At 42.1% G+C, this 25,381-nt stretch overlaps 1 protein-coding gene across 2 annotated transcripts in view; it reads right to left on the bottom strand.

Moving 5' to 3' along the window:
* mettl25 (methyltransferase like 25) overlaps nt 1–25,381 on the bottom strand; it is a 112,095-nt gene that overhangs the window by 19,983 nt on the left and 66,731 nt on the right. For both annotated transcript variants that reach the window (XR_004414884.1, XM_033038203.1), the window contains exons 5-8: nt 15,549–15,643; nt 15,399–15,428; nt 11,827–11,927; nt 9,583–9,676 (exon numbers count right to left, since the gene is read on the bottom strand). Coding sequence is in view for 1 of the 2 variants with exons in the window: in XM_033038203.1 (XP_032894094.1) it covers nt 9,583–9,676; nt 11,827–11,927; nt 15,399–15,428; nt 15,549–15,643 (320 nt within the window). In the remaining variant the exon portion in view is untranslated. The remainder of the gene's footprint in view (nt 1–9,582; nt 9,677–11,826; nt 11,928–15,398; nt 15,429–15,548; nt 15,644–25,381) is intronic.

A 25,381-nucleotide genomic window follows, 5' to 3' on the forward strand; every position in this document is an offset into this window, starting at 1 on the left:
AAATAGGATGGCCAGATTACAGTTTGGCAAGAAGTACTTAAAAGAGCCACCACAGTTCTGGAAAAAAGGTCTTGTGGACAGATGAGACGAAGATTAACATATCAGAGTTACGGCAAGAGCAAAGTATGGAGGAGAGAAGGAAGTGCCCAAGATCCAAAGCATACCACCTCATCTCTGGAACACAGTGGTGGGGGTGTTATGGCCTGGGCATGTATGGCTGCTGAAGGTACTGGCTCACTTATCGTCATTGATGATACAACTGCTGATGGTAGTAGCATAATGAATTCTGAAGTGTACAGACACATCCTACCTGCTCAAGTTCAAACAAATGCCTCAAATCTCATTGGCCGGCAGTTCATTCTACAACGACAATGATCCCAAATATACTGCTAAAGCAAAGAGTTTTTCAAAGCTAAAAATATGATCAATTCTTGAGTGGCCAAGTCAATCACCCGATCTGAACCCTTCAGAATGCCTTTTATATGCTGAAGAGTAAACTGAAGGGGACTAGCCCCCAAAACAAGCAGAGGCTAAAGATGGCTGCAATACAGGCCTGACAGAGCATCACCAGAGAAGACACCAAGCAACTGGTGATATCCATGAATCACAGACTTCAAGCAGTCATTGCATGCAAAGGATATGCAACAAAATACTGAACATGATTACTTTCCTTTGCATGACATTGCAGTGTCCCAAACATTATGGTGCCCTGAAAAAAAAAGGGGGGAGGGGGCTATGTATAAACACTGCTGTAATTTCTACATGGTGAAACCAAAATGTATAAAAATAGCCTTTATTAAAATCTGACAATGTGCACTTTAACCACATGTGATTTTTTTTCTATTACAAATCTCAAATTGTGGAGTACAGAGGCAAATAAATAAATGACGATTCTTTGACCCAAACATTATTGAGGGCACTGTATACTGCCTGACCTACTGAGTTACTGCAGTATGTGCCTTTAAAGTATAATACTTGCCAGTAGTATCTGGTTACCGAGTTAATATTTTAAAGCTGTTTAAACACAGTTTTTTTGCAGAAGATACACACCATATAAAATGCAATTGTAAAACCACAATTCAAAATAAAATTTAAGGTGTAAATATGAAATGGTAATGAATGTGTACACCTTCCTAGAGGTTACTGAGGACAGATGCTGTATCACCAACTGTGTAAGACATGACATTTTCCTTCCTCCAATTATTTTTGCAGAGATGCTTCAGTGTGAAGATAGAATAACTGGCCAGAACAGTGATAAACAGTAAGATATAAAAATTAAGACAAGTACAAATGTAATTCAGCCAAATAAAATATTGAAATGTCCTTGGCTACATTTAAAGCTGATGATGTGCCCCCTGTTGTTTCCAAAGCAATATAATGTAAATGGTTACCAAATTGGCAGAACTTCACATTCTAATGAGGTTGCATGTGAGTTAAGCTCACACCTTTTTACATTTTATTGAAAGCCATTGCCTTTGTTAAGGTCATAGAAATTATCGAATCATGTGTGCCTCTGCTGCCTGAGGTGATTGCAAAGAGGAGAAATCAGGCTGCTCCTTAAAAGGTTGTGTTTGATTATTGTATGTACATGACATGCAAGATGCCAGAATAATGTTTTAAAAATGCCTTATGGAAGTGTGGAAAGAGATATAATTTCAAATTAGGATTTATGGCAGCATTTGTGATAGCAGAAAATCTTTCTGGTAATAAGCGAGTTCAGTATTCCGACTGCGCATGCCCAGGTCATAGGTCACTCGCCATAAGCATTGTTGGTAGCTGAGCAGCTGAACCTTCATTTCATCCGTATTTTCCATTGATTCTTCTATGTGTTAAATGGTGGCGCCTCGCGGCAGCGGCCCCTGCAGTCCATCTGTCTTTTTTTAATTTTTGTCCCGTTGAGTGTATAGTTTGTAGTGGTGTATATATTGTTTTTAGTTGTTTATATGTGAGGGGGGGGGGGGGGGGGGGAATTTTTAATTCTCTTCCCTGTACGGGGGACCCAACCTTTTCCATGTCGGGCCTCCGTTGTCGTTGGGGCCTAGCACCGTGGAGCGGCCTCCAACCTGAACGACCCGGGGGCTCCAGTCGCGGAGCCTGCGGACTCACCATCGTGGAGCTGGCCGGCTTCGGAGTGTGGAGAGCTGTGGTGGCGCGCGACTGCGACCCGACTACGGAGCTTCGGAGGCTCCAGCCACAGGTCCGGTGGATGGTGACATCGGGAGCTCGCGGGTCCCTGGTGGGAAACCGCTTTTCAGAGCTCCCGCAATGGCAACTTCTCCCACCCGAATTGCGGGGTTGAAAATGACCCGGGGAGGGGCCTTACATCACCCGTAAACAAAATTAAGGCGCATGTTGAGTTGCTGCTGGGCCGTCCCCGTCTACTCCCGGTTGTCCCGTCCCTGTCCGGGGGCGGCTGGAGATGTCTGGGGTGGCCCTGGGCTGGCGGGACTCTGGCCCGGGGAAGTGGCGGCCCAGTGCTTGCAGCCGACGCGGGAGGGAGGCGCTGGCTCCAGCTCGGCTCTGCTCCGGCTCCCGGGGGGGGCGTTCCCCGGCAGGCTAGGGACCGTCGGCTGCGACTCTCTCGTTGTCCAGTGGGTGTCGGTTGGCCCCCTCGGTGCCGGCGGGGGCCGAGCACCGGTCATCGGCGGAGATGCATACGGGGTGCTGTGGTGGCTCGGCGGGTCATCTCTGGAGACGGGTCTTGACCCGAAACGTCGCCCATTCGTTTACTCCGGGGATGCTGCCTGCCCAGCTGAGTTTCTGCAACGCTTTTGTGTATCCCCGTTGATGGCTGGTGCTTGGTTTTCTTTGGCGCCGGAAGGGTTGGTCGGTGACCGCTGGGTGGAGCTAGGGATGCAGCTGGTGGTCCCCGGCCCGTCGGGGAGTGGGTTCCTCTGGAGTTGGAGCGGGGTTGGGCTGAAGTTGGTGCTTCTTCTCCGCCTTGGCTGTGGGCCTGAGGCCGCCGCTGCTCCGGACCGGTGTCCCGTTAGTCCGGGGTCGCCTCGGACGTCTCCGGGGGGGGGTGAACGGGACGGTCCAGTGGCGGCTCGGCATCGCTTGCGGTGCCAGGGACCCGGGTTTGATCCTGGCTGCCGATGAGGCACAGGTCTGTGTGCACACTCTCCCCTGTCTCCCACTCACATCTGCCCCCTCTCTCTCTCACTGTTACACCCCGCTCTCCCGCTACCTGGCATCCCCGTTCCTCAGGTTAAATATATTTTTACACATAAATTATGAATAAAGATAAGAATTTATACACCGTCTATACAGCCAGCGCTTCGTTCGTATTTTCTTTATGGCAAATAACCTTTGACAAATCCCATGATTCCTTGCAAAATATTTTTGCAGAACTGGTGGAGCTCTGCGGAGTGCTTCACCAGGTGGGTGGTTATGCTCAGTTATCCACCCTGAATTTCTTGGCTCTGGTCCACTCCTGCTGCTGTAATACCTCCTTGATTGCACGCCATTGAAAATACTTTGGCCAAAGCAAATGTATGGATGTCATTTTTATGCTTTGAAAAATGAGAACAATTCCCACAAATTGTGGGTGCAACCAATACTTTAAACAATGCAGATTTCAGGCAATTTGTAAAACCATCCTTCTTTTGAGTTGTTTTGTATGTGGTTCACCCTGCTAACCTTCTGGTATTTCCAGTATTCAACATCAAAAATCGATTGGATGACTAACCAATACTTGCTACTACATCAACTTGTTGTTGTTGTTGGTGTTCGTCACTTATTTTCAAGTAAGGCCATGACATCCAGTCTATGATGCGAAGGAAATAGGCAACGTTTCGGATCGAAATCCTTCTTCAGACTGATTTTGACCTGAAACGTTGCCTATTTCCTTCACTCCTTCGATGCTGCCTCACCCGCTGAGTTTCTCCAGCATTTTTATCTACCTTCGATTTTCCAGCATCTGCAGTTCCTTCTTAAACATCTAGTCTATGATGTTGTGATGTAAACAGTTGGACTGATTAGACTAATCTGGGCTTGAATGTTCCTTTCACTCAGGTGAGAGTTGCAAGGATGCTACAGCAACATTGGTTCTTGATTTTTGAGATCCTCTTTTGATCTTATCTGTCTCATACTAGTGAGCACTGCTTTTTATGCGGGTACACCTAACAAGATAATGCAATGCTTGGTGTTCCCGATGGTGTAAGAGAGTCTCTGAATCCCCTTTTCAGTCCACTACATAACTGTTTGCCCTCAATGAGCTCTCCATAAAGTAGATGCTTTGGTTCTTTGGCATCAGACATTCTTGTGATATGTCTTGCCCACCTGACCTGTGATTCTTTCAACATGTAAATGCTGGATAGATTTGTTTGGGACAGAATCTCTGTGTCCAGACTCACAGAGCAAGATGTTATACTGCAATTTATTAATAATCAGTTGGCTTTTTAATGCTCAGAAAAGGTGATATAAAAATAACTATGGCCATTACTATGGAATAAGACAACTGATTCTTTTTGTTCCATTTGGCCATAATCATGCTTAGTTCTTGACTTAATGAAGTCCCACAAAGCTCATTAAACAATAAACAGGCTTTCTTCTGCAAGTTATGAAAGATTCTAAAATAATGTTTAATGACAAGGGAATAGAAACATAGAGAAAATGTTACTATTTTTACAGCAATGGAAGAGAATTTAAAATATTTTAGCTGTTCCCATTCACTGAGATCGTATTCTACCCCATGGACTTTGAAATGAACAAGCTCAGTAGTATAGGATGCAAATAATTTATCCCAATATGGTTAAAAAGAGGCGGTTGAAAAGAATTAGTGAGGATTAAGATCATCCACTGTGTTCCCAGTAATCTCATGAATTTCACAAATATGTAGTACAGGTGCACAACCTTTTATCCGAAGATCCAAATAACGAAAACCTCCGAATAGCGGACATTTTTTCGGTCCTTGAAGAAAGGTCCTTGAAAACGTTCACCGAGGGCGGCCCGCAGAGGTGACAGCGGAACCTCCGGTCGGTCCTCGAAGAAAGGGGAACTAAATCCCCATTCATAAAAGAGAAGGCGAGGGTATATTGCGCGGGAGGGTTAATAATTAACAATATGCTGCTGCCTGCCCGCTGAGTTAAAAAGTTCCCACGGTAGCACGATACACAGTGTATCGTGAGTCTTGCGTGGGAACTTTTTAACTCAGCGGGCAGGCAGCAGCAGCAGATTGTCGCTGCCTTCAGTTTCACCCCACCTACACCCCTCTGCTTCCCGGCCATGTGTGTGACCCCTTCCCTCCCCTCTCCAGCTCCCCGCCCATTGCACCGCCGCGGGGGCTATGCACTGTCTTCATGTCGGCGATGCTAGCAGGTCAGTGCCAATCACCGGAGACGTCAGGACCAACGGGACACCGACCCCCAGGCCCACTGCAAGCACGGAGATCCCAGAGACCCACAGCCAGCAGCAGCCCAGACCCGTTCCAACTCCAGAGGAAAACTGCAAACTGGCCGGAGACATCAGGACCACCAGAAGCCGCTCCCCGATGGGCCGCTACGGCGACAAGTGGCAGTTCGCCCACAGCCCCCTCATCGGGACACCGACCCCCAGGCCCACTGCAAGCACGGAGATCCCAGATCAGCAACTCCAGCCCAGCCCCGCTCCAACTCCAGAGGAACACGCTCCCCGTAGGGGCAGAAGCTGATGGTGTGCAAGGTACGTCTTGTTCTTGGGGTCGCGCAGCTCGGGCTGTGGGCGAACTGCCACTTGTCGCCGTAGCGGCCCATCGGGGAGCGGATTCCTCTGGAGTTGGAGGGGGAGGGGGGCATTGTGCTGTTTGATCGCCCCCTACTATCCCAGGGACAGGGAGACAGGACGTTCACCGAGGGCGGCCCGCAGAGGTGACAGCGGAACCTCCGTTCGGTCCTCGAAGAAAGGGGAACTAAATCCCCATTCATAAAAGAGAAGTGGAGGGTACATTGCGCGGGAGAGTAGGAATCCCAAGACAAAGTTGAGTGAGCGTTCACCGAGGGTGGCCCGCAGAGGTGACAGCGGAACCTCCGGTCGGTCCTGGAAGAGAGGGGAACTAAATCCCCTTCATAAAAGAGAAGTGGAGGGTATATTGCCCGGGAGGGTATATCGCCTACCTGGAAGAAACCGGACATTTATTCCAGGATGTCGTATGCACACCAAAGCTCACGTTTGGCGCCAAACGCACGTCGCCTCTGCTGCACACGGATATAAGAGTGTGAAAATGTCGCCTTAGGCCGCCTAAGGGCATGTAGCCCCGCTAGGGTGACATGAGTGCGAGAGGTGATTCAATGCTGCGGTCACATTTATAAATTCAGGAATTCATTCAACACACTGCATTTCATACAGACATTTATTCTGCAAGAAAAAACTACATTGAAGACTCAAACTCGCGACCGAGGAACTGCCGGGATCAAGGCGCAAACTCGCGACCTTGCGGATATGAGCCGAGCACTCTACCACTGAGCCAGCCATTAAAATCTACGCAAAAAAATTTCCATTCCGAAGACCGACAAATTCCGAATTACGAAAAGTGTCTGGTCCCAAGGCTTTCGGATAAAAGGTTGTGCACCTGTATAACATTACAGAAAAAATATATGTGAAATAAAAACAACAGAATATTGTCAATGTTTCAATAAATGTTATGTTTGCGTTCTCATATCTCCACTTATTCAGTAAACTGGTGAGCATTAATAGCTGTTAGTTGACAGTAGTTCCTGCAGCTCAATCATTTGTTTGAAAACAAAAATTAAAGATTGTCTACATTTCTGGTATTTTAAAACAATCCCTGAAATGCTGAAGGCTTCTTCCATAGTTTAAATCCAACTTGGAAACTTTATGGACAAGTTCATAATTCCAGCATCCAAACCAGGCAAATCTACCTTTTTTAACCTGAATGGTAGCATTATTTATCGTCAAACAATGTCAATTTGGCATGAATTTGTCTCTAAACTATTAAGGAATTAAAGTATTGAGGTATCCTCCAAAACTGTAGAAAACAATAGTTGTTTATATGTTTTGCTACTTCATCAGCGCAATGTCTTCTCAGAGAAAAGGGAGACTGAATAGGTGCCAGCCTAATCATTTTAATTAATAAAGCACCTAAGGATGTTTTACGATGATAATGTTGCTAAGTGCATATGACTGTTGTCATTATTGATTGGCATAATGCTACAGAATGGAAATATTTTAAAAATATAACATTGGGCATTGCAATATTTGTAAAATAGGTGCTAACTTGTATCAAATGTACTCATATAACAGGTTGTGACATCTATTCATTAACTCATGGATCGAATTATTCATTACCAATCCCCCAGGATTGATGTGGAATGTCTCCCAAAGAATACTTTATCTATAGATCCAATACCTACTGATGATGAGAATCTGGAATTTGCTGACTCTGCTGCAAACTGGACACAAAGTTCAAGTCAAGTGTGTTTTATTTTCATATGTCCCAGATAGAACAATGAAATTCTAACTTGCATGAGTCGGAATAAGGCGGGTGGAGCTGGGTTCCGGATCTGGTCCACTACATATTGATCTATGTGACAAAATAGGTTACCTCTATCATGAAGAAGAACAAATCCAGTTACATAATGAGATATTCATCACTACAATACTCTTCTCCGTCTTCAACATAGCTTGAAATCTTACCCCTATTTCTTCATCAGTGTCTGATTGAAATAAGTTCATAACTGATAAGAGCAGAATTAGCCCATCATTTCCACTCCGCCATTCACTCATGGCTGATCTATCTTTCCCTCCTAACCACATTCTCCTGCCTTATCCCCATAACCCCTGACAACCGTACTAATCAAGAATCTATCTATCTCTGCCTTAAAGATATCCATTGACTTGGCCTACACAGCCTTCTGTGGCAATGAATTCCACAGATTCACCATCCTCTGACTGAAAAAAAATCATCCTCATCTCCTTCATAAAGGAACATCCTTTGATTCTATGACCTTTGGCCCTAGACTCTCCCAGTAGTAAAAACATCCTCTCCACATCCACTCTATCCAGACCTTTCATTATTTGATAAGTTTCAATGCGGTCCACCCATATCCTGCAAACTATAATTGCAACGTTTAAGATACAGTTAGACATGTACACGGATAGTAAAGTTTTAGAGAGATATGGCTCCAAAGCAACTAGATGGAACTAACTCAGGTCTTTGTTGGTTAATCTTGGTCAGTTGTGCCGAAGGGCTGATTTCTGTGCTGCATAGCTCTCTCAATCAATTGTTAAAGTTAATTACTTGAATAAGGTCTCAATAGGAACCAAGGAATCCAGTGGGTTCTTCCGACAGTCCCTATAGCTTCATCAGGAGTCTCAAAAGAACCTACATGAAACAACACCTCCTCCCTTCCCCAGAACAAAGTCACTCATTTAATTTTGCTCAACATTTATTTATGTAAAATGTAACAATTTACATCTTGAAACAGCGTTGGCTACTATAGATTGATACTCTTTTTCCTGATGACTTTAATGGTTTTTAATCTATAAACTGAAATTCACGTAGAAAATATAAAAAATAGGCTATTTTGACTGAAGCAATTCGAATGCATATTGACACCAGTACTTTCAAAAATAATAATAAACAGTTTATTTGATAAAACATGTAAAACATTTCAAATTTCCAGGCAACATATCTTTAAAGTTTGCCATTCCTTGACAAATTCGAGTTTGAAGCACTAATAAAAGAAGTGTATAAGGTACTATAAAATATTGTTTCCAAAATGCTCCAGAATCCAGTTGAAGGAAACAGCAGGCACACTTTTCCTGATCTTTAACTGACAGCAGTTGATTGATTGCTGCATTTGGATAAATGCCAAAGTAACTATTAATATTTCTTGCTACTGTATTATTAAACTTCCCTGCTGATATGTTATTGGTATGAAGCAGCTGAGTTATTTATTCCATTCATTTGCTGCATACTAATTTGAATCCTCATTACTGTCACCTCTCTCAAACTTTTCTCCTGAAATTTACCACATCCAAATTTTGTGTGGCCTGCTAACTTCCTAACCAACAATTGGCACAAACTCCAAGATTGAATATTGTTTCTCTCATAAGAGGAAAGGATGTCTTAATTTCTTGCATAGGCACCATGCAGTGAACTGGTAGCAAGTATTTCAATTCCTATCCATTCTAACCAACTAATTTCCCATAAAAAACATTTGAAAACAAAATATCACAGTTGCCAAAAAAGTTGATTTATAGCAGACTACACTGTAAGTACTCAGCAAATTATGTATCATCAGTAAAGAAAAACAAAGCTAATTTTTCAGGTTGTTGGTCTTCCATGAAAGGCTTTCTGTTCGCTGATTCTGCGTCTACAGATGCATCCTGACCTGCTGAATAATGCCCCCATCTCTGGTTTTCTATCCTGCACGAGTCTTAAAGACGTCTGTGCTAAATTCTTCAGTGTTCTCTTTGAATTCAAGTATTAGTCAAATAACTTGATGCAGGTTAATGCCAGGTATAAAATCACATGAAGGAAGTTGTGCGTTGCAATTTCCATTATTTTGCCTACCATGAAAATACCACTCAGAATACAAGAGGTAGATCTCATAAATTGAATAATTAAATAAAACTACCAACCTTCGAGCTATCCATGCCCAGCTTTTCTGTTGCTTTTCTTGTGTAATCCACAAAGGACGAAGATTTAAAATAGATCTTGCCAACATGTTTGACCCTGTGGATTGTCAAATATTACAAACATAATCATTGCGTTTTTACCAATCTATCAAAAGACATTAAAGGATTTTAAAGGCATTCATTTAATTTAAAAACTTCAGTAATCAAATTTTTTGACTAATCCTTGTAAATGTAGTTGGGTATAGGGATTGCTCAAGGAGAACAGTAACATTTGGCATTGAAAGTCTCAGGAACGGCAGTCTGCCACACACACACACACACAGTAAAACACCTCATAAAGAGAAGTCTCACAGCACCAGAGATTTGAGTATGATCCTGACCTCCAGTGCCGTTTGTGTGGAGTTTGCACATTCTTCCTGTTACTATGTTTCTCCCCTGGTGCTCTCACGTCAAAAAGACGTGGTGGATCATAAGTTAATTAGCTGCTGTAAATCGCCCCTAGTACATAAGTGAGTGGTAGAAACTGAGGGGTAGTTGTGGCGAGGAATGTGGGGAGAATAAAAAATGGGATTAACGTAGGATTAGTGGGCTCAAGGACCTTGTTCTGTACTGTATCTCTCTATAACGCTATTATGGTACAATGGAAACCCAGGCAACAGCTTATTATATGGAACCCCTTTGGAAATATTAAGTCCATGGAAGTCTGGCATTCAATCAGCAATGTTTCTTCAAAACAGTGAAATAATTGGCAAGATATTTAATTATTCAGCATAGAGTTGAACTGGCCATCCAATATGTTTGTTCATATGTAAAACACTTTTAGTTTAAATAAAATAAGACTTAGCAAATGCCCAAAACATTACATTTTTCAGAATTTCTGACACACACTGGACCATGACCATCCAGCTGAAATGCTTCCATCCGCCAGTAACAGCTTTACAGCAGCATTGTGTTTAGGATTAATGCGTTTCCTAATTCTAGCTACCACTGCAATTTTATTTTTCCACCCTGTTTTATTGGAAGAACATATTAAAGAAAGTAAGTGGTTTAAACTGTTAGAATCACAATAGATTGTTAAAATAGAAATAGTGTGCTTGATCATCTTTAAGAATTAAGTTAAAACTAGTCCAAACAGACAGTGAAGGTTTGACCTCACTCACAGTGTTATAGTCGGTTCAAGTTAAATTACTTCAGTCAACCTCAACCCTGCTCCCAGTGGATTCTTCTGGAAAGATTCTCCTAAATTCAACACTAGTTGAGGGATAAGCAATCTCTCCAAAAAATGAGCAGCTGGGAAATGGAAATGATGCACTGGTGTAACATTGCAGCTTCTCTGAACGCGGAATGAGATGGAGAGCATTAAATGTAACCAGAGCATAAGTTCCAATAAACATGAACAGCATTAATGTAGGACAATGTGAAAGGCGGCCTAATTGAATTGTTTAAGGTGATTAAAGGCTCTGTTTAGGTAGATGGAGAAAAATTAACATGTTGTACTAGCAAGTCCAAATAGGGGAAAATTACCTCAAAATTTGAACAATGCCATTCAAGAGAGAAACTGATATGAAAAAATTAAACTGTGTTGCCAAGTTTTTAAAATTACATTGAAAATCTAGAAATCAAAACTTGGATATATTGTTTTTTGATAGATAGGACATTTTTAAAGAATATGTATGTAATTGAAGTTAAGACATAGATTAGATATCATTGAATGGCAGAATATGGTAAAGGAGCTGATTAGACTACTACAATTTCCTCGTTATACTGGGATAATTCATTGACTGTGAAGTTGGCAGTATAATGCTGGTTGTAAAATTAAATGATTCTTCCATTGAGATTAATGTCAAGCCCAGAAGACCACACTGACAGCAGAATCTTCATTTGTCAGTGGGGTAACTGCTTTGCTGCCAGATGTTCTAACATCTTTATGGTCTAAAGCAAATCTGAATCAAGGACAAATAACCATATAGAAACCTTCAAAACACCTCTTAGGATTCTTGCAGCTGTCAGAAAGAAGAGCTTTTGTGCCTTATCACTTTGGTCGTCGCTGGGGATTTAAGATACAAGCCCACTCCGCATCCACCCCACTCACCTTCATCTCATGTCCTGCAATACAGTTGGTTAGTTCTATTTTAATTAATGTTATCATACTGTGGATTGTACTATGATTCTCTTTCAATCTAAGTTATAACACCTCTCAGAGACAATAACTGTTATATCTGTGAAATTCAAACGCCTAAAACATACTTTGTTCGTTGTACTGTGTTGGATGTCTCTTCATTTCCAAAGTGTTCTTTAATAATAACTTGCAGAACAGCACGATAAAATAAGGATTCCAGAGGAAGCTGCTAATAACAAAAAGATAAATATCTGGATAAAGAGGTGCCTTGTTGTAAATTCAGAACAAATGGATAAATGTGAGTTAGCACATGCACATAATCATGGGATTAAAAGTGTAATGGGTTCAAAAATAATCATCACCAGTGTTTTCAACAGCCGGTAAAAATACTATAAAAATTCATATTCAGCACCAAGGTTTATTTATATATTTAATTTTCCATTGTGCAAAAAGTCCATCTCTTTTTGTTTTCGCTGTTGTTTTCCATGAAAAAGCCACACACAGGTTGTTCATTTCTGATAATTTGGGACATTCTGATGGAACAAGCAAAAAAACTGGATCTGAAAATGGCATGGCATTCACCATCCACAGCAATAATCACATCTACAGTTTTGTGCAAAATGGACATGCATCATTAATTCCTGGTCAATTAAATATGAATGGGCACCTGATGAGAGCAGGAGGAAGGCAGAGGGGGAAGTAGGAATTAGGCCTGCAATTAATTGTGGTAGGGATAGGATTTTGAAGGTTAGATATGACATTGCCAGTGGTGGTGGTGGTGTGGTGGGGTGAGGGTGCATTGACAAGCCCGAGTACAGTGGTGATCTCTTTGGAGAACAACAGTCGGAAACAGATATCAAACAAAAGGGCAGCTACCAACAGTCGAGAGTCATACAGCACGGAAACAGGCCCTTTGACACAACTTGTCCATGCTGACCAAGTTACCTACCTGAGCTAGTCCCATTTACCTGTATATCACTCATATGACTAAGTTATTTCACTCCATGCACCTGTCTAAATGTTTTTTTAAACTTTGTTATTGCCTCTACCACTTCCTCTGACAGCTCGTGTAAGAAAGAACTCAAGATGCTGGTTTAAATCGAAGGTAGTCACAAAATGCAGGAGTAACTCAGCGAGTAAGGTAGCATCTTTGGAGAGAAGGAATGGGTGACGTTTCGGGTCGAGAACCTTCTTCAGACTGATGTCAGGGGTGGGGGCGGGATAAAGATAGAATGTAGTCGGAGACAATAAGACCCGTGGGAGAACTGAGAAGGGGATGGAGAGAGAAAGCAAGGGCTATCTGAAGTGAGAGAAGTCAATGTTCATACCGCTGGGGTGTAAATTACCCAAGCGAAATATGAGGTGCTGTTCCTCCAATTTGCGCTGGACCTCACTGTGGCAGTGGAGGAGGCCCAGGACAGAAAGGTCAGATTGGGAATGGGAAGGGGAGTTGAAGTGCTGAGGAACCGGGAGATCAGGTAGGTTAAGACGGACTGAGCGGAGGTGTTCAGTGAAACAATTGCCGAGCCTGCGCTTGGTCTCGCCTATGTAGAGAAGTTAACACCTGGAACAGCGGATACTAGATGAGGCTGGAGGAGGTGCAAGTGAACCTCTGCCACACCTGGAAATACTGTTTGGTCCTTGGATGGAGTCGAGGGGGGAGGTAAAGGGACAGGTGTTGCATCTCCTGCAGGTACCCTCCCCAGGTACTTTCCCTTGCAACACCTGTCCCTTTACCATGACCCTTGCATTCCAGGAGAAAGAAATTCTAGCCTATCCAGCCTTTCCCTATAAATCAAACCCTCCAGTCTTGGTAACATCCTTGTAAATTGTTTCTGCACCCTTCCCAATTTAATTACATTCTTTCAATAGTTAAATGACTAGAACATAACACAATACTCCCAAGTGTTGACTCAACAACATCTTGAACAGTTGTAACTTCATGGACCAACCCCTGCCTGATTAAAGCAAGTGAGCCCAACGCCTTCTTCACCACCTAAGTGTCAACACCTTCAGCGTTCAACAAGGGTGCCAAATGCCTACTCGTTAAATAAGATAGAAACAGACCTCACGTTCCATGTATTGCCTGTGCTTGCACTATGCACAATTTTAGACTTACCTACCCTGTGGAAAAGACTGTGGCTATTCACCTTATCTATGCCCTTCATGGTTTTATAAACATCTATAAGATTATCTCCCAGATTTCTACATTCTACTATGTGAAAGCCACAAGCTATTGACTGTTTTTCCCAGAAGTGGCAACTATATTTGCATTACTTACAACTGCACATCACTACATATGTCCTCTTTATTCTGGAGTATCATATACAGAGTTAGTTAAAGCAATTCTGGAACAATAAAATAATTGATTTTCAATAAAATTCTAAAAAAATTCAGAATTGAAAAGTTATGGTGTGCAGAAAAACATTTTGGCCCTTGCTTTTCCTGACTTGAAACATCCCAAGGCTCTTTAAGTTAATGTTTTTTGAGATAATTAATAATACAATCTTCTAAAGGAGTTCTGAAAGAAAATCAAGGACATCACCTGAAAGGAAGAACTATTTACTATTTCAGTCAGCATGGGAGCATCCAGGGGAACATAGAAACATAGAAACATAGAAAATAGGTGCAGGAGTAGGCCATTCGGCCCTTCGAGCCTGCACCGCCATTCAATATGATCATGGCTGATCATCCAACTCAGTATCCTGTACCTGCCTTCTCTCCATACCCCCTGATCCCTTTAGCCATAAGGGCCACATCTAACTCCCTCTTAAATATAGGGGAAGAGAATGGTCAATAGTTGGATTGAAACGGGATCAAGTGAACAGGGTAGGGTTTGAAAGGTCTTGACCCAAAACGTCACCTATTCTCCAGAGATGCTGTCTGACCCGCTGAGTTACTCCAGCTTTTTATGTCTATCTTCAGTTTAAACCAGCATCTGTAGTTCATTCCTACACATCAAGGAAACAGGAGTTTAATGATAGCAAAAGGGAATAAAGGAGAGAGAGAGAGAGGACCATCTTCAAGGAATTCGAAAGCTTTATTACTTTGGTTAGGATTGGTTGCTACAATTGAGACAATAGTATTGTGAGCAGTTTTGGGCACCATATCAGAGGAAGGATGTGGTGGCCCTGGAGAGGGTCCAGAGGAGGTTTATAAGAATGGTCCCAGGAATGAGTGGGTTAACGTATGATGAGCATTTGATGGCACTGGGCCGCTGGAATTTAGAGGAATGCGGGGGGACCTCAGTGAAATGTACCGAATAGTGAAAGACTTGGATAGAGTCAATGTCGAGAGGATAATTCCATTTGTGGGAGAGTCTTGATGGACCGAATGGCCTAATTCTGTTCCGATTACTTATGACCTTATGACCATCTAGAAAACTGCATATAGAGTCTATGTGCTCATGACTTTTTTGCAGGAGGTGAATTTGGAAAGGAAATGAAAAAGATTTAATAGGATGATTCGGAAAGAACATTGCTACCCTATTGAGTTATTCTGGAGTACTACATCTGAGGTTTTGGTATAGAAGAATCTCAAAGCAGCCAAATGGCATAACATCTGCAAAGATATTCAGTGATCAGCAATCAGTATTCATTTGCTAAGGGGAATCAATTTTTCTTCAAACAACTTTAAATTAAATTTTCAAACAACTTAAATTTTAAACCAGTCAAATTAAAATATAAAGGGACACACTTACCGCATGGCCAAATGTCACTCTTTCAAATGGCTGCAAAGTAAGATAAAAACAGGGCTTTCAAGAACTAAATAGGGTGAATGTATAATCCTATAATTTAGTGAAATTAATGCATCATACACAGCAGATTGCAAGATTGATGTGCAAACATACCAGACATGCAGACATTCTGGCATTCCGTCCACAATGCCAGGCACAGCTTCTCAAGTACTGGCTCATAGGAAATCCCCATGGTTCTTGACTGCTTACTGCAGAAAAAAAAACCACATTCCTTTGAATTCACATTAGAGGTATATTTTATACAACCTTTTTGGATAAGTAATTGCTAATACATCAGGTAATCTATGAAAATAAATCAAGAGGATGAATACTTGAAAATACAGTTATACTTGAAAAATAGAAAGGCTATTCAATTATTTTTTGGTTTCTTGTCTCTCAATTAACATTGCTGCAATATCATTTGTGACCCTGTAGAGTATTGCATATATTTTTACATTTTTCCTTTGTAATCCACAAGGTAGATGTCAAAAATGGAAATGAAATAGCTCCGAAAAGCTTTCTCCCAACATCAGGATCAAGCATTGTCGTGTGCCGTCATCAAGCATTAACTCCAGTCTTACAACTCTTTGGTGGACGAAAATTAGGTCTCCTAAAATAGTCTTAATAGAGGTCTCCTTCAGTGACAATCACGAATGAAATGTAGAATGTTTTGTACCAGAGTAATTAGTTAAAATTATCCAATTTTATGTCAGTATAATTGCTAAAATTAAGAGAAAAATTAAATATTTATTCCATCAAAATGAACCAGGACTTTGAGATAAAGGTAAGTGGTTAATCCCACTTTTATCCCTAAATTACTCTACGGTAATCTTTCCCCTTTTTGGTATGACATTTCTGAATATATAAAGTATGACCAATAATAATAAATTCATCACTACAAAGTTAAGCAGAACCAAATACAGGCATTATCACTGATCTACCTTTAACTAATACTAACTAGTTCCAAATATGTTGAACCAAAATTAAACTAAATAGATTAAACCAAATTACAGGGACATTAGGAGCATTGGTGTGCAAATCCATAGCTTGCGGAAAGTGGATGGATAAGGTAATGAAAAAGTAATTTGATATCCTTGCCTTCACAGGCAAAAAGGCATTGAATATGAGTTGAGATCTTGATGTTGGTGTACAAAAAGTGGGTTGGACCGCATTTAGAGTATTAGTCAGCATGGATACTCCAACGGGCCTGTTCCTGTGCTGTTGTATCATATAATCTATATCATATCATATCATATAATCTATATCATATCATATCATATCTTCCGTCCGAGGATGCGACTTTGTTTTTTTGTCGTATTCCCCGTCTCCGTCTGCGCCGAGGCCTAATGGCGGAGCTTGCGGCATCAGTGCCGTAGCGGCGGCAGCAGCAGCGGAGACCCGACTCGGCCCCGGAACCGTGGCGGCGGCAGCAGCAGCAGCGGAGACCCGACTCGGCCCCGAAGCTGTGGCGGCGGCGGCAGCAGCCGCAGAGACCCGACTCGGCCCCGAAGTTGCGGCGGCGGCAGCAGCAGCGGTAGCGGAGACCCGACTCGGCCCCGGAACCGTGGCCCAGCAGCAGCGGTAGCGGAGACCCGACTCGGCCCCGAAGCTGTGGTGGCGGCGGCAGCAGCAGCAGCGGAGACCCGACTCGGCCCCGAAGCTGTGGCGGCGGCAGCAGCAGCGGAGACCCGACTCGGCCCCGGAACCATGGCGGCGGCAGTGGAGACCCGACTCTCGGAGCTGTGGCGGCGGCAGCGACCACCCGCGGAGTTTGAACCGTCGCCTCGGCGCAGAGGGAGAACAAAGGGAAGAGACAGAGACTTTAAGATTTTGCCTTCCACCACAGTGAGGAGGTGTTTGGTGAACTCACTGTGGTGGATGTTAAATTTGTGTTGATTGTGTGTTTTTGTCATTTTTTAAATTATATGTATGACTGCAGGGAAACAAAATTTCGTTCAGACCGAAAGGTCTGAATGACAATAAACGAATCTAATCTAATCTAATCTAAACTCTATCATGTACAGTTCTGGTTGCCACATGACAGGAAGGGTGTGGTAGGAAAAGTAAGAATGCAGAAGAGATTCACCAGGATGTGGCTTGGAATGGAGAGCTGTAATTATAAAGAAAAATTGAATACACTGAGTTTATTCTCACTGGTCAGGGCACAAAATTAATGGTTGCCCGGGTGCCAATGGCGACCTAAAGTCCCGCCAGGCAACCTAAAAGCCGTGCCATTTTGCCCGGCTTGGCAAGCACCCGGGACACCTATCGTTCAACTCTGAGCGGGCCCCCCTCTCTATCTCTCTCTCTGTCACTCTCCGTCTCCGCCCACCATCTGTGTCCGTGCCGCCAGTTCTCTGCTCTCCGCCCGCCCCTCATCCGCCGGCATGGCCGGATGCCTTGCACATACGTACTGCCAAGGCCTGCACAACCTCCCCCTGCATATGTGCACAACCACGGCCAGCATATCATCGGCACAACTGGTCGGCGCCGGGCACTTTCTCCCTGCCTTTGCATTGTGGGAGATCTTGCTGCCATTGCTGTCTGGTAGCCGCCTCGCCGCGACCGCTGAAAACCAACGCAGAATCACTCCCTGGAGTAACTCTTGCTTCTTGGTTTCCTGGTCCTCCAAAAATATTCCAAATGGAATTTAAACTGGAGTTGACCTTCCACCACCAAACTCCAAACTCTGAAAAATAACTGCCTATTGCACTTTATCTGTTTATTTATTGTGTATATATATATGGTCTATGGTATATAGACACACTGAACTTTTATCTCCTGTTCTGTATTATGTTTACATATTCTGTTATGCTGCAGCAAGCACGAATTTCATTGTCCTATCTGGGACACATGACAATAAAACTCTCTTGACTCTTGGCTTGGACTTAAGCAAAAAAAGGGTTCTTGGGGAAAAAAAAGCTACCTTAAATTTTGTTGCATCTGGTTGGGTAACTATGGTAGGGTGAAGACTATTCCATGCTTTAATTGTGCAGGGGAACTCCAAGGAGCAGCCAGCATCTCTGGATAGAAGAAATTGGGTGACGTTTTTCGGGTAGAGACCCTTCTTTAGATTTCCTCTGGTTTTAGTGTTTTTAGTTTAATTTAAAGAAACAGCGTGGAAACAGGCCCTTCGGCCCACCGAGTCCACGCTGACCACCGATCCCCCGTACACTAGTTCTGTCCCACACATTAGCGCCGTAAGTCAAGAGTCAAGAGTGTTTTATTCTCTCACGTCCCAGTTAGAACAATGAAATCCTTACCTGCAGCAGCACAACAGAATATGTAAACATAGTACTCTGTAAACAATGTTATAAACGAGAAAACAAAGTGTATATTTATATATGAATATATAAATATATATATACTAGACTAAGGGGGACCCGTTGGGTCCCGTCCCCTCAAGGATGCGGGGGGGGGGGGGGGCTGCGGCATCACACACGCACTAACCACCCCCCCCCACACACACAGGGGGGTGGAGAGGGGAAGAGGGGAGGGGAGAGGAGGAGGAGGGTGGGTGAGGGAGAGGGGGGAAGGGGGGAGAGAGTGGGTGGAGGGGGAAGGAAGAAGGGGGAAGGAAGAAGGGGGGAGGGGAGAGGGGTGGGGAGAGGGGTGGGGAGAGGGGGAGGAGGGGAGGTGGGGAGAGGGGGAGAGGTGGGGAGAGTGGAGGGGAGAGGGGAGGGAAGAGGGGAGGTGGGGAGAATAGGACAACAGACATTAATATCAGTTTATGCCTATCTTTAGTGATCAAAGAGTAACCCATTGTCCTTGGATTAAGTTGCATGAACTCAGTTTAAAACATAATTTGGAAAAATGTGGAAATAAGCATTTAACATGAGTGAAATATATTTATTCTAAGGTCACTTCAAAACAGCAGTTCTGTAGCATAAGAAAAGTGTAAAATCACTTAATTGCACACGTAACTCTATTCCTAACATTTGTATTTTATGACTTTGCTATAAAACACATTTTCCCCTGAATATATGATGAAAAGTATAAGCCTTTAATTTTCCTGTGACAACTGTATTTCAATATAAAAGCATAGGTTGACAAGTTGAAAGGATAATGGATATTGTACAGATTGTAAATGTTGATATTAAAACATGAAAAGAGTAGATATCAAAAACAAATTAATGACTATTCTGAAATTACCTCACAGGAAAAGAAAAATGAGAAAAGCCAGAAAAACTGCAGAAAGACACCTACAGGGAGAAAGAATTGGCCAAACTGTTGCAACATAAATCAATTAAAATTGAATACAAACCAGAACTGAACAAATATCATACACAGCTGCAAGTGAGGTAGTCGTACAAGATTCAGGCAAGTATATCATTAAATCCAGTTACTTGCAGGGATTACATTCAAACAAAAGCCAAATTCAAACTATGGGGAGTAATGTGAGAGGATAGAAAAGCATGTATGCAGCTGAATCCACAAAACTGGAATCAAGTTGTTTTCTCTACACTTTAATTATAACAAAGCCCTTCTTTGGAGGCAACTGGGATAATGTGAAAATGGTCATAATATGTATTGTGAATCCATAATTGTGTAATGATATTTAATTTCTGTCAGCACATTATTTTTTTATGTACTTGTAAATTCAATCATTACAACTGAACACATTTATGTGGTTGTGATTATCACAGCAAAAAATATGGCGGCAAACATTAGAGTTCAAATATAAAGGTCCCACAAATCGTATCATGAAATAATATCACATTTATAGTATTGTGACAGTGAATTTCAGGACAAAATTTAAGAAATATTTTACTCAAACAGCATGTACAATGAAAGTAATACAAGGAAAATGCCGGTATAAGTTATTGATATTAGATTCTTTATAACAGCAAATAAATGTCTACATTCAATCAAATAGAGCAATCACTTTTCTTCCAATCATACTAACTGAAAGAAATGTGGCAGAACTTTGACTGTTATGCTATCAAGTTACAGATTCAAATATAGATCATAATTGTAAAGTTATAGCACCAATACAGATTCTAACTGCTCACTTATCTCACAGCTGTTTGTGTAATCTAGTGCAAAAAAAAAGCCAGTTGTGCTTTTGACACCAGTGGACTACAAAGCAATTCATTGCAAAAAATGGTTTAGAAATGTTTGTTAGAGGTTTTATCAATCAATCAATCAATCAATCAATCAATTTTATTTGTCACATTGCACATAAAGTGCAAGTGAAATGAATTTGTCAGCAGCGGTACAATGATAAAGAACACACAAATCCAATAAAAATTTAACACAAACATCCACCACAGCATTCATCACTGTGGTGGAAGGCACAGAAATTGGCCAGTCCTCCTCCATTTCCCCCCGTGGTCGGGACCTCAACCCTCCGCAGCCATCGCTGCGGGCGTCCAGATGATAAAGGACAAGGTAAAAGTCAAGGTAAGTCCAGGATCGGCTCTTCCCCACCAGAGACCGCCGCTTCAGGCTGGTGTAGGCCGCAGGCCGGCGGTCGAAGATTTAAAATTCGCGCCGCAGCCAGAAGCACCGCAGACTGCAGGGCCGGCAGTCGAAGCTCCCCTCCAGGGGTGATGGTAAGTTCATGCCGGGCCCGCGGTAGAAGTTGGCCGCGGGCCGGCATTCGGAGCTTCTTCTTCCCCCCGGGTCCCCCACGAGGGATCCGGGCTGCAGACGCCGCGCCAGCTGGAGCTCTGCAGACCGCGGCTTCAGGCTGCCGGCTGCCGCGGGCCAGCGAAACGGAGCGCTCCCCTCCAGCTAGGGCTCGCCCGCTCCACGCTGAGTCTGCACTGCGCCCGCCGCTGAAGCCCCAGGCGCGTCTCCGGGAAAGGCCGCGCCGATCCTTGCTGTTAGGCCACGGGGGAGGCGACCTGGAAAAAGTTGCCTCTCCGTGGAGGAGGCGACCAAAACGGTTTCCCCCTTACCCCCCCCCCCACACCCCCCCCCACACAAAACACACCGAGAAACATCAAAAACATACTGTAAAACATACTAAAAAAACAAAAAAAGTAGAAAAAAACGGACACGCTGCTGACAGGGCGCCGGCTTGCAGCGCCCCCACCGACCTATAAATGTGCCATCAATATTTTTTCTTCTTTTTACAAGCAGGTAATTGATGTATTTTAACATCACAGGGCTAATATATTTAGCATCATGTTGAATTAGACAATCACCAAAATTACTAAGCATATTTTGTGAAATGAAAATGGTAACAATCATCTATCTTAGGCACTCCTTCAGTGGCAATGCGATGAAAAATAAATTACCAGAATACTGCCTAAAAGCTCATCCCCAGTGGGTACAACAGCAATCCCACATGTAAATAATCCATGCAGAGGAATCTAATCGTTTGCAGTCCCAAGCAACTGCTGAAGAAGAATAAAATGGTTCAAGGCAGCAGTGCATCACGTGTGTTGATTATGTGGAACCAAATTTCAAGAGGCAGAGCACAATTTGTTCATGCTTTTGCTACTATATAATGTGTTTAGCTGACTTTCCAGGCAATTATGTTTTAGTACTAAATAGTTGTTTGTGGGATTTGGCTGCACACAGAATGGATGCTGGATTTCCTACGTAACTAAAAACAATACATTGGCAGCTGTACAACACTGTGGTGTATCTTGAGGTCACATTAATTGCCAAATAAATGCAGTTACCTTCTGTTCTTTGTTACTTACAACAAGAGACAATTAACAGCAATGTTCCATATCATCTGCTAGATCTATTTAAAAAATGATCCAAATAAGTGTCATGGTCATGCAGTCTGCAGAAGGTTAATCATGCTGGTTGATTCAGACCTCTGACATGCCCTCTCAATAAAGGTTGCACATCAAGTAATTCTTCTCGCCGGACGAGAAAGAAAATTTGATGAATCACCCTATAGTTATGCCGGTGTCAGAAAAAGGCCAGTTCCTCCCAATATAGACAAAAGCTGGAAACAGACAGAATTGAGTGGAAAACACCAAGAAACATTAAAGATTCCAGGAAAAAAATGATACAATAACTAAATCTGGCATAATCATTGAAATAATGGTATTCTCCACCGTTCAATGGGATCCTTGGCGATCAGCAGCTGTGATATCATCAAGCTAGCTGAGCAGCCAAACAGATGAATGTCCCAGATATCATACCTGGAGCCAAATTGCACAATTTTTAAATAATTATTTAAACAATATGAAGAGCCCGAAAAAAAAAATGAGAATCTAATTTATGACCAAAGTTGAAGTATTCTATATAAAATCCATAAAAGGTTAAAATAAAACTCTATATTTTGAAATATACATATGAAAGGATCACAATACTCATGCACAGAATTTGTTTTTAGGAGCAAATAACTTGTTTAGTAGTATAAAGGATGCCACAAAAACTCACATATACTTCATTACACAACCATTAAGTGTTCATGGTATTTGTATTTGGACTAGTTCATGTTTATGTCGATTCAAATAATTTATTTTGATTCATCTGAGAAACAGGACGGATTGTTGAGATGCGCCGACTCACTGATTGCAACTCTTAGCATTTTTGCATTAAATAATGAATGTATAGAAATCCTTAACTTGCTGTCAATTCCATAGATTAAGATGGTGCGTGCCTGTAGTTTTCGTGTCTATACAAATGTAAAATCCAGGACAAAGCTAATACAGGTTGTTAAAAAAAAGTTCGAAAACCTTATCTCAGGGGTTTGTTGTTTCCAAATCGTCTTCCTGCCTTAATTTCTATTCCTGAACCTACACCAGGGGAGAAAATAGCCTTTAAAAACTTCCTGCACTGTGTGAGGCATTTCATTTCTTCTCCAGTGCTCAAATATCAATGCATCAGGTAAATATGAAATATTGACCTTTTATATTAATTAATCAGCAGGAAACGTGAAGCCGCAACATCAAATGTTTGTGTAGCATAGTGTAATGAATTCCCCTGTCTTTAACAGAAAGGGTGAAAACATAGGATTTTTTCTAAGATATATAACTAACTATTTTAAGATTAATAATGCTTCCATATAGCCGTGCAGCAATCCACGGCACAAGCCAGTTTTAGGAGTGGTTTTAATACAAGTCATACCCCTGTTTAATTTGAATGATGTTTAAGTGGTATAACTATAAGTTATTTTTTTCTCCAGAACACCAACTCTTCAGAGCAAATCAACTGCTGTGCAGTCACTTTGCTGGTTTCCTACAAGACAGACAAAAATCTAGCTTTGGGCAGTAATCAGTGCAGTTATCTTGGCTTGTTTTAACCTATAATTTAAGCATGTGAAGTTTGCGACCACTGCTGGAACCTACATCAAACGTTCACTGTGGGAAGTGAAACAGCATCCAACATGACACACAGCAGGGCTTCACGATGGGGATCCAGCATGCAGAAATAAACCGAGCCAAAACAAGCACACAAATCTTCATAAATGTACTTCGTAAGAATATTTGAGATGAAAAAATGTGTCATGGTACAACAAAAACAGAAGATATCAACAGAATACAAAATAATAAATCATTTGTGACATTGCCTCTCGTGAATGGTTTTAGAGATTAAAGATACAGCATGGAAACAGACCCTTCGGCTCAACTAATCCACACCAACCATCGATCACCCGTTCACATGAGATGTTATTCCACTTTCTCATCCCAGCACATTAGGGATAACTTACTGAGGCCAATTTACGTACAAACCCGCTGTCTTTGCGATGTGGAAGGAAACCGGAGCACCCGGAGGAAACCCACATGGTCACAGGGAGAACGTGCAAATTCCACTCAGACAGCACCTGAGATCAGGATCAAACCTGGGTCCCGGCGCTGTGAGGCAGCAGCTTTACCAGCTGTCCCACCCCAAAGCATCTGTAACGTCTCATTGAAAAAATCTGAGTCTGTAGCATACAGTTTCTCGTCTTGATGTCACTTGGATCTCCCATTAGTGGACCTAAAAATCTCTCATGTGTTTACTTTTACTGCTCTATCCATGCAATTACCCAAGGAGAAAGGCTATAATAATTATTCTTTTATAATACGACTGGATCTGAAAGTTGTTAAATGTGCTCTTTTATGTACATCCTATTTTCTGAAAGGCAGAACAAGCAGCATTTTATGACACAATCTAAAATCCCGGTTATGCTACTCTATATTCCATCCAGTAAATTAAAATACAAGATTACAGTAACTAAGTGATAATTTAACTAAAAATTAGTTATTACGCAATAAAGAAAATCACAAAAGTTCCCTAAATTATTACGTGTGAAAGCAACACACACATTCTTGAATAATCTTTGGCTTAAAATGTCCAAGATAGGGTCAGGGCTCTGTTTCCAGGTAGGCTGGCTTAGTTTTAACCTTTCTCCAACGGAGTTTACCAAATGACCTGTAAACGTGAAAATTTGTGCTTTTGTGTCAACTTTGACTCGTGTATGACTGGTTCCTTCTCCCCATGGGACTAGCAAATTGAGCTATTAATTAAGTCAGCTACTTTCCACAGAGCCAGGTATGGGACCCTGGAGAGATGCTCTTATAAAGCTCAAGTATTTGATAATTCAGCATCCATGGTACAAAATAAACATGGAAAATGCTTAAAACAAACACACAGATTAGTAGTATCTGTGGAAAGAGAAACAATTACCATTTAAATAATCTTGATGGTCCAGCTCTCAAACATGAAACATTATCTACTCCCTATCCCTATCCCAACCCCACTCCTCCACAGATGCTTCCTGACCTATTGAGTGTTTCCAGCATTTTTGTTATTTCCGATTTCTAGCATCTGCAGGTTTTTTCCCCCATGGTTATAAATATTCGCTGGAATCATTTTTATTGAAAATTCATAAAATTCAATGTTTTCACATTGCAAAGTGAAAACAACTTTAACTTAAAATCACATTTTAATACCAGTTATCTCACCAAGATTACACACCAATCCCTCTCCACACTGCCACAAACTTAGTCTAAAATACCAAAATCCAAAATCACTAGCAACACAATGTAGTA

The sequence above is a fragment of the Amblyraja radiata genome, chromosome 19, assembly GCF_010909765.2.
Source record: "Amblyraja radiata isolate CabotCenter1 chromosome 19, sAmbRad1.1.pri, whole genome shotgun sequence".
Taxonomy (NCBI): domain Eukaryota; kingdom Metazoa; phylum Chordata; class Chondrichthyes; order Rajiformes; family Rajidae; genus Amblyraja; species Amblyraja radiata.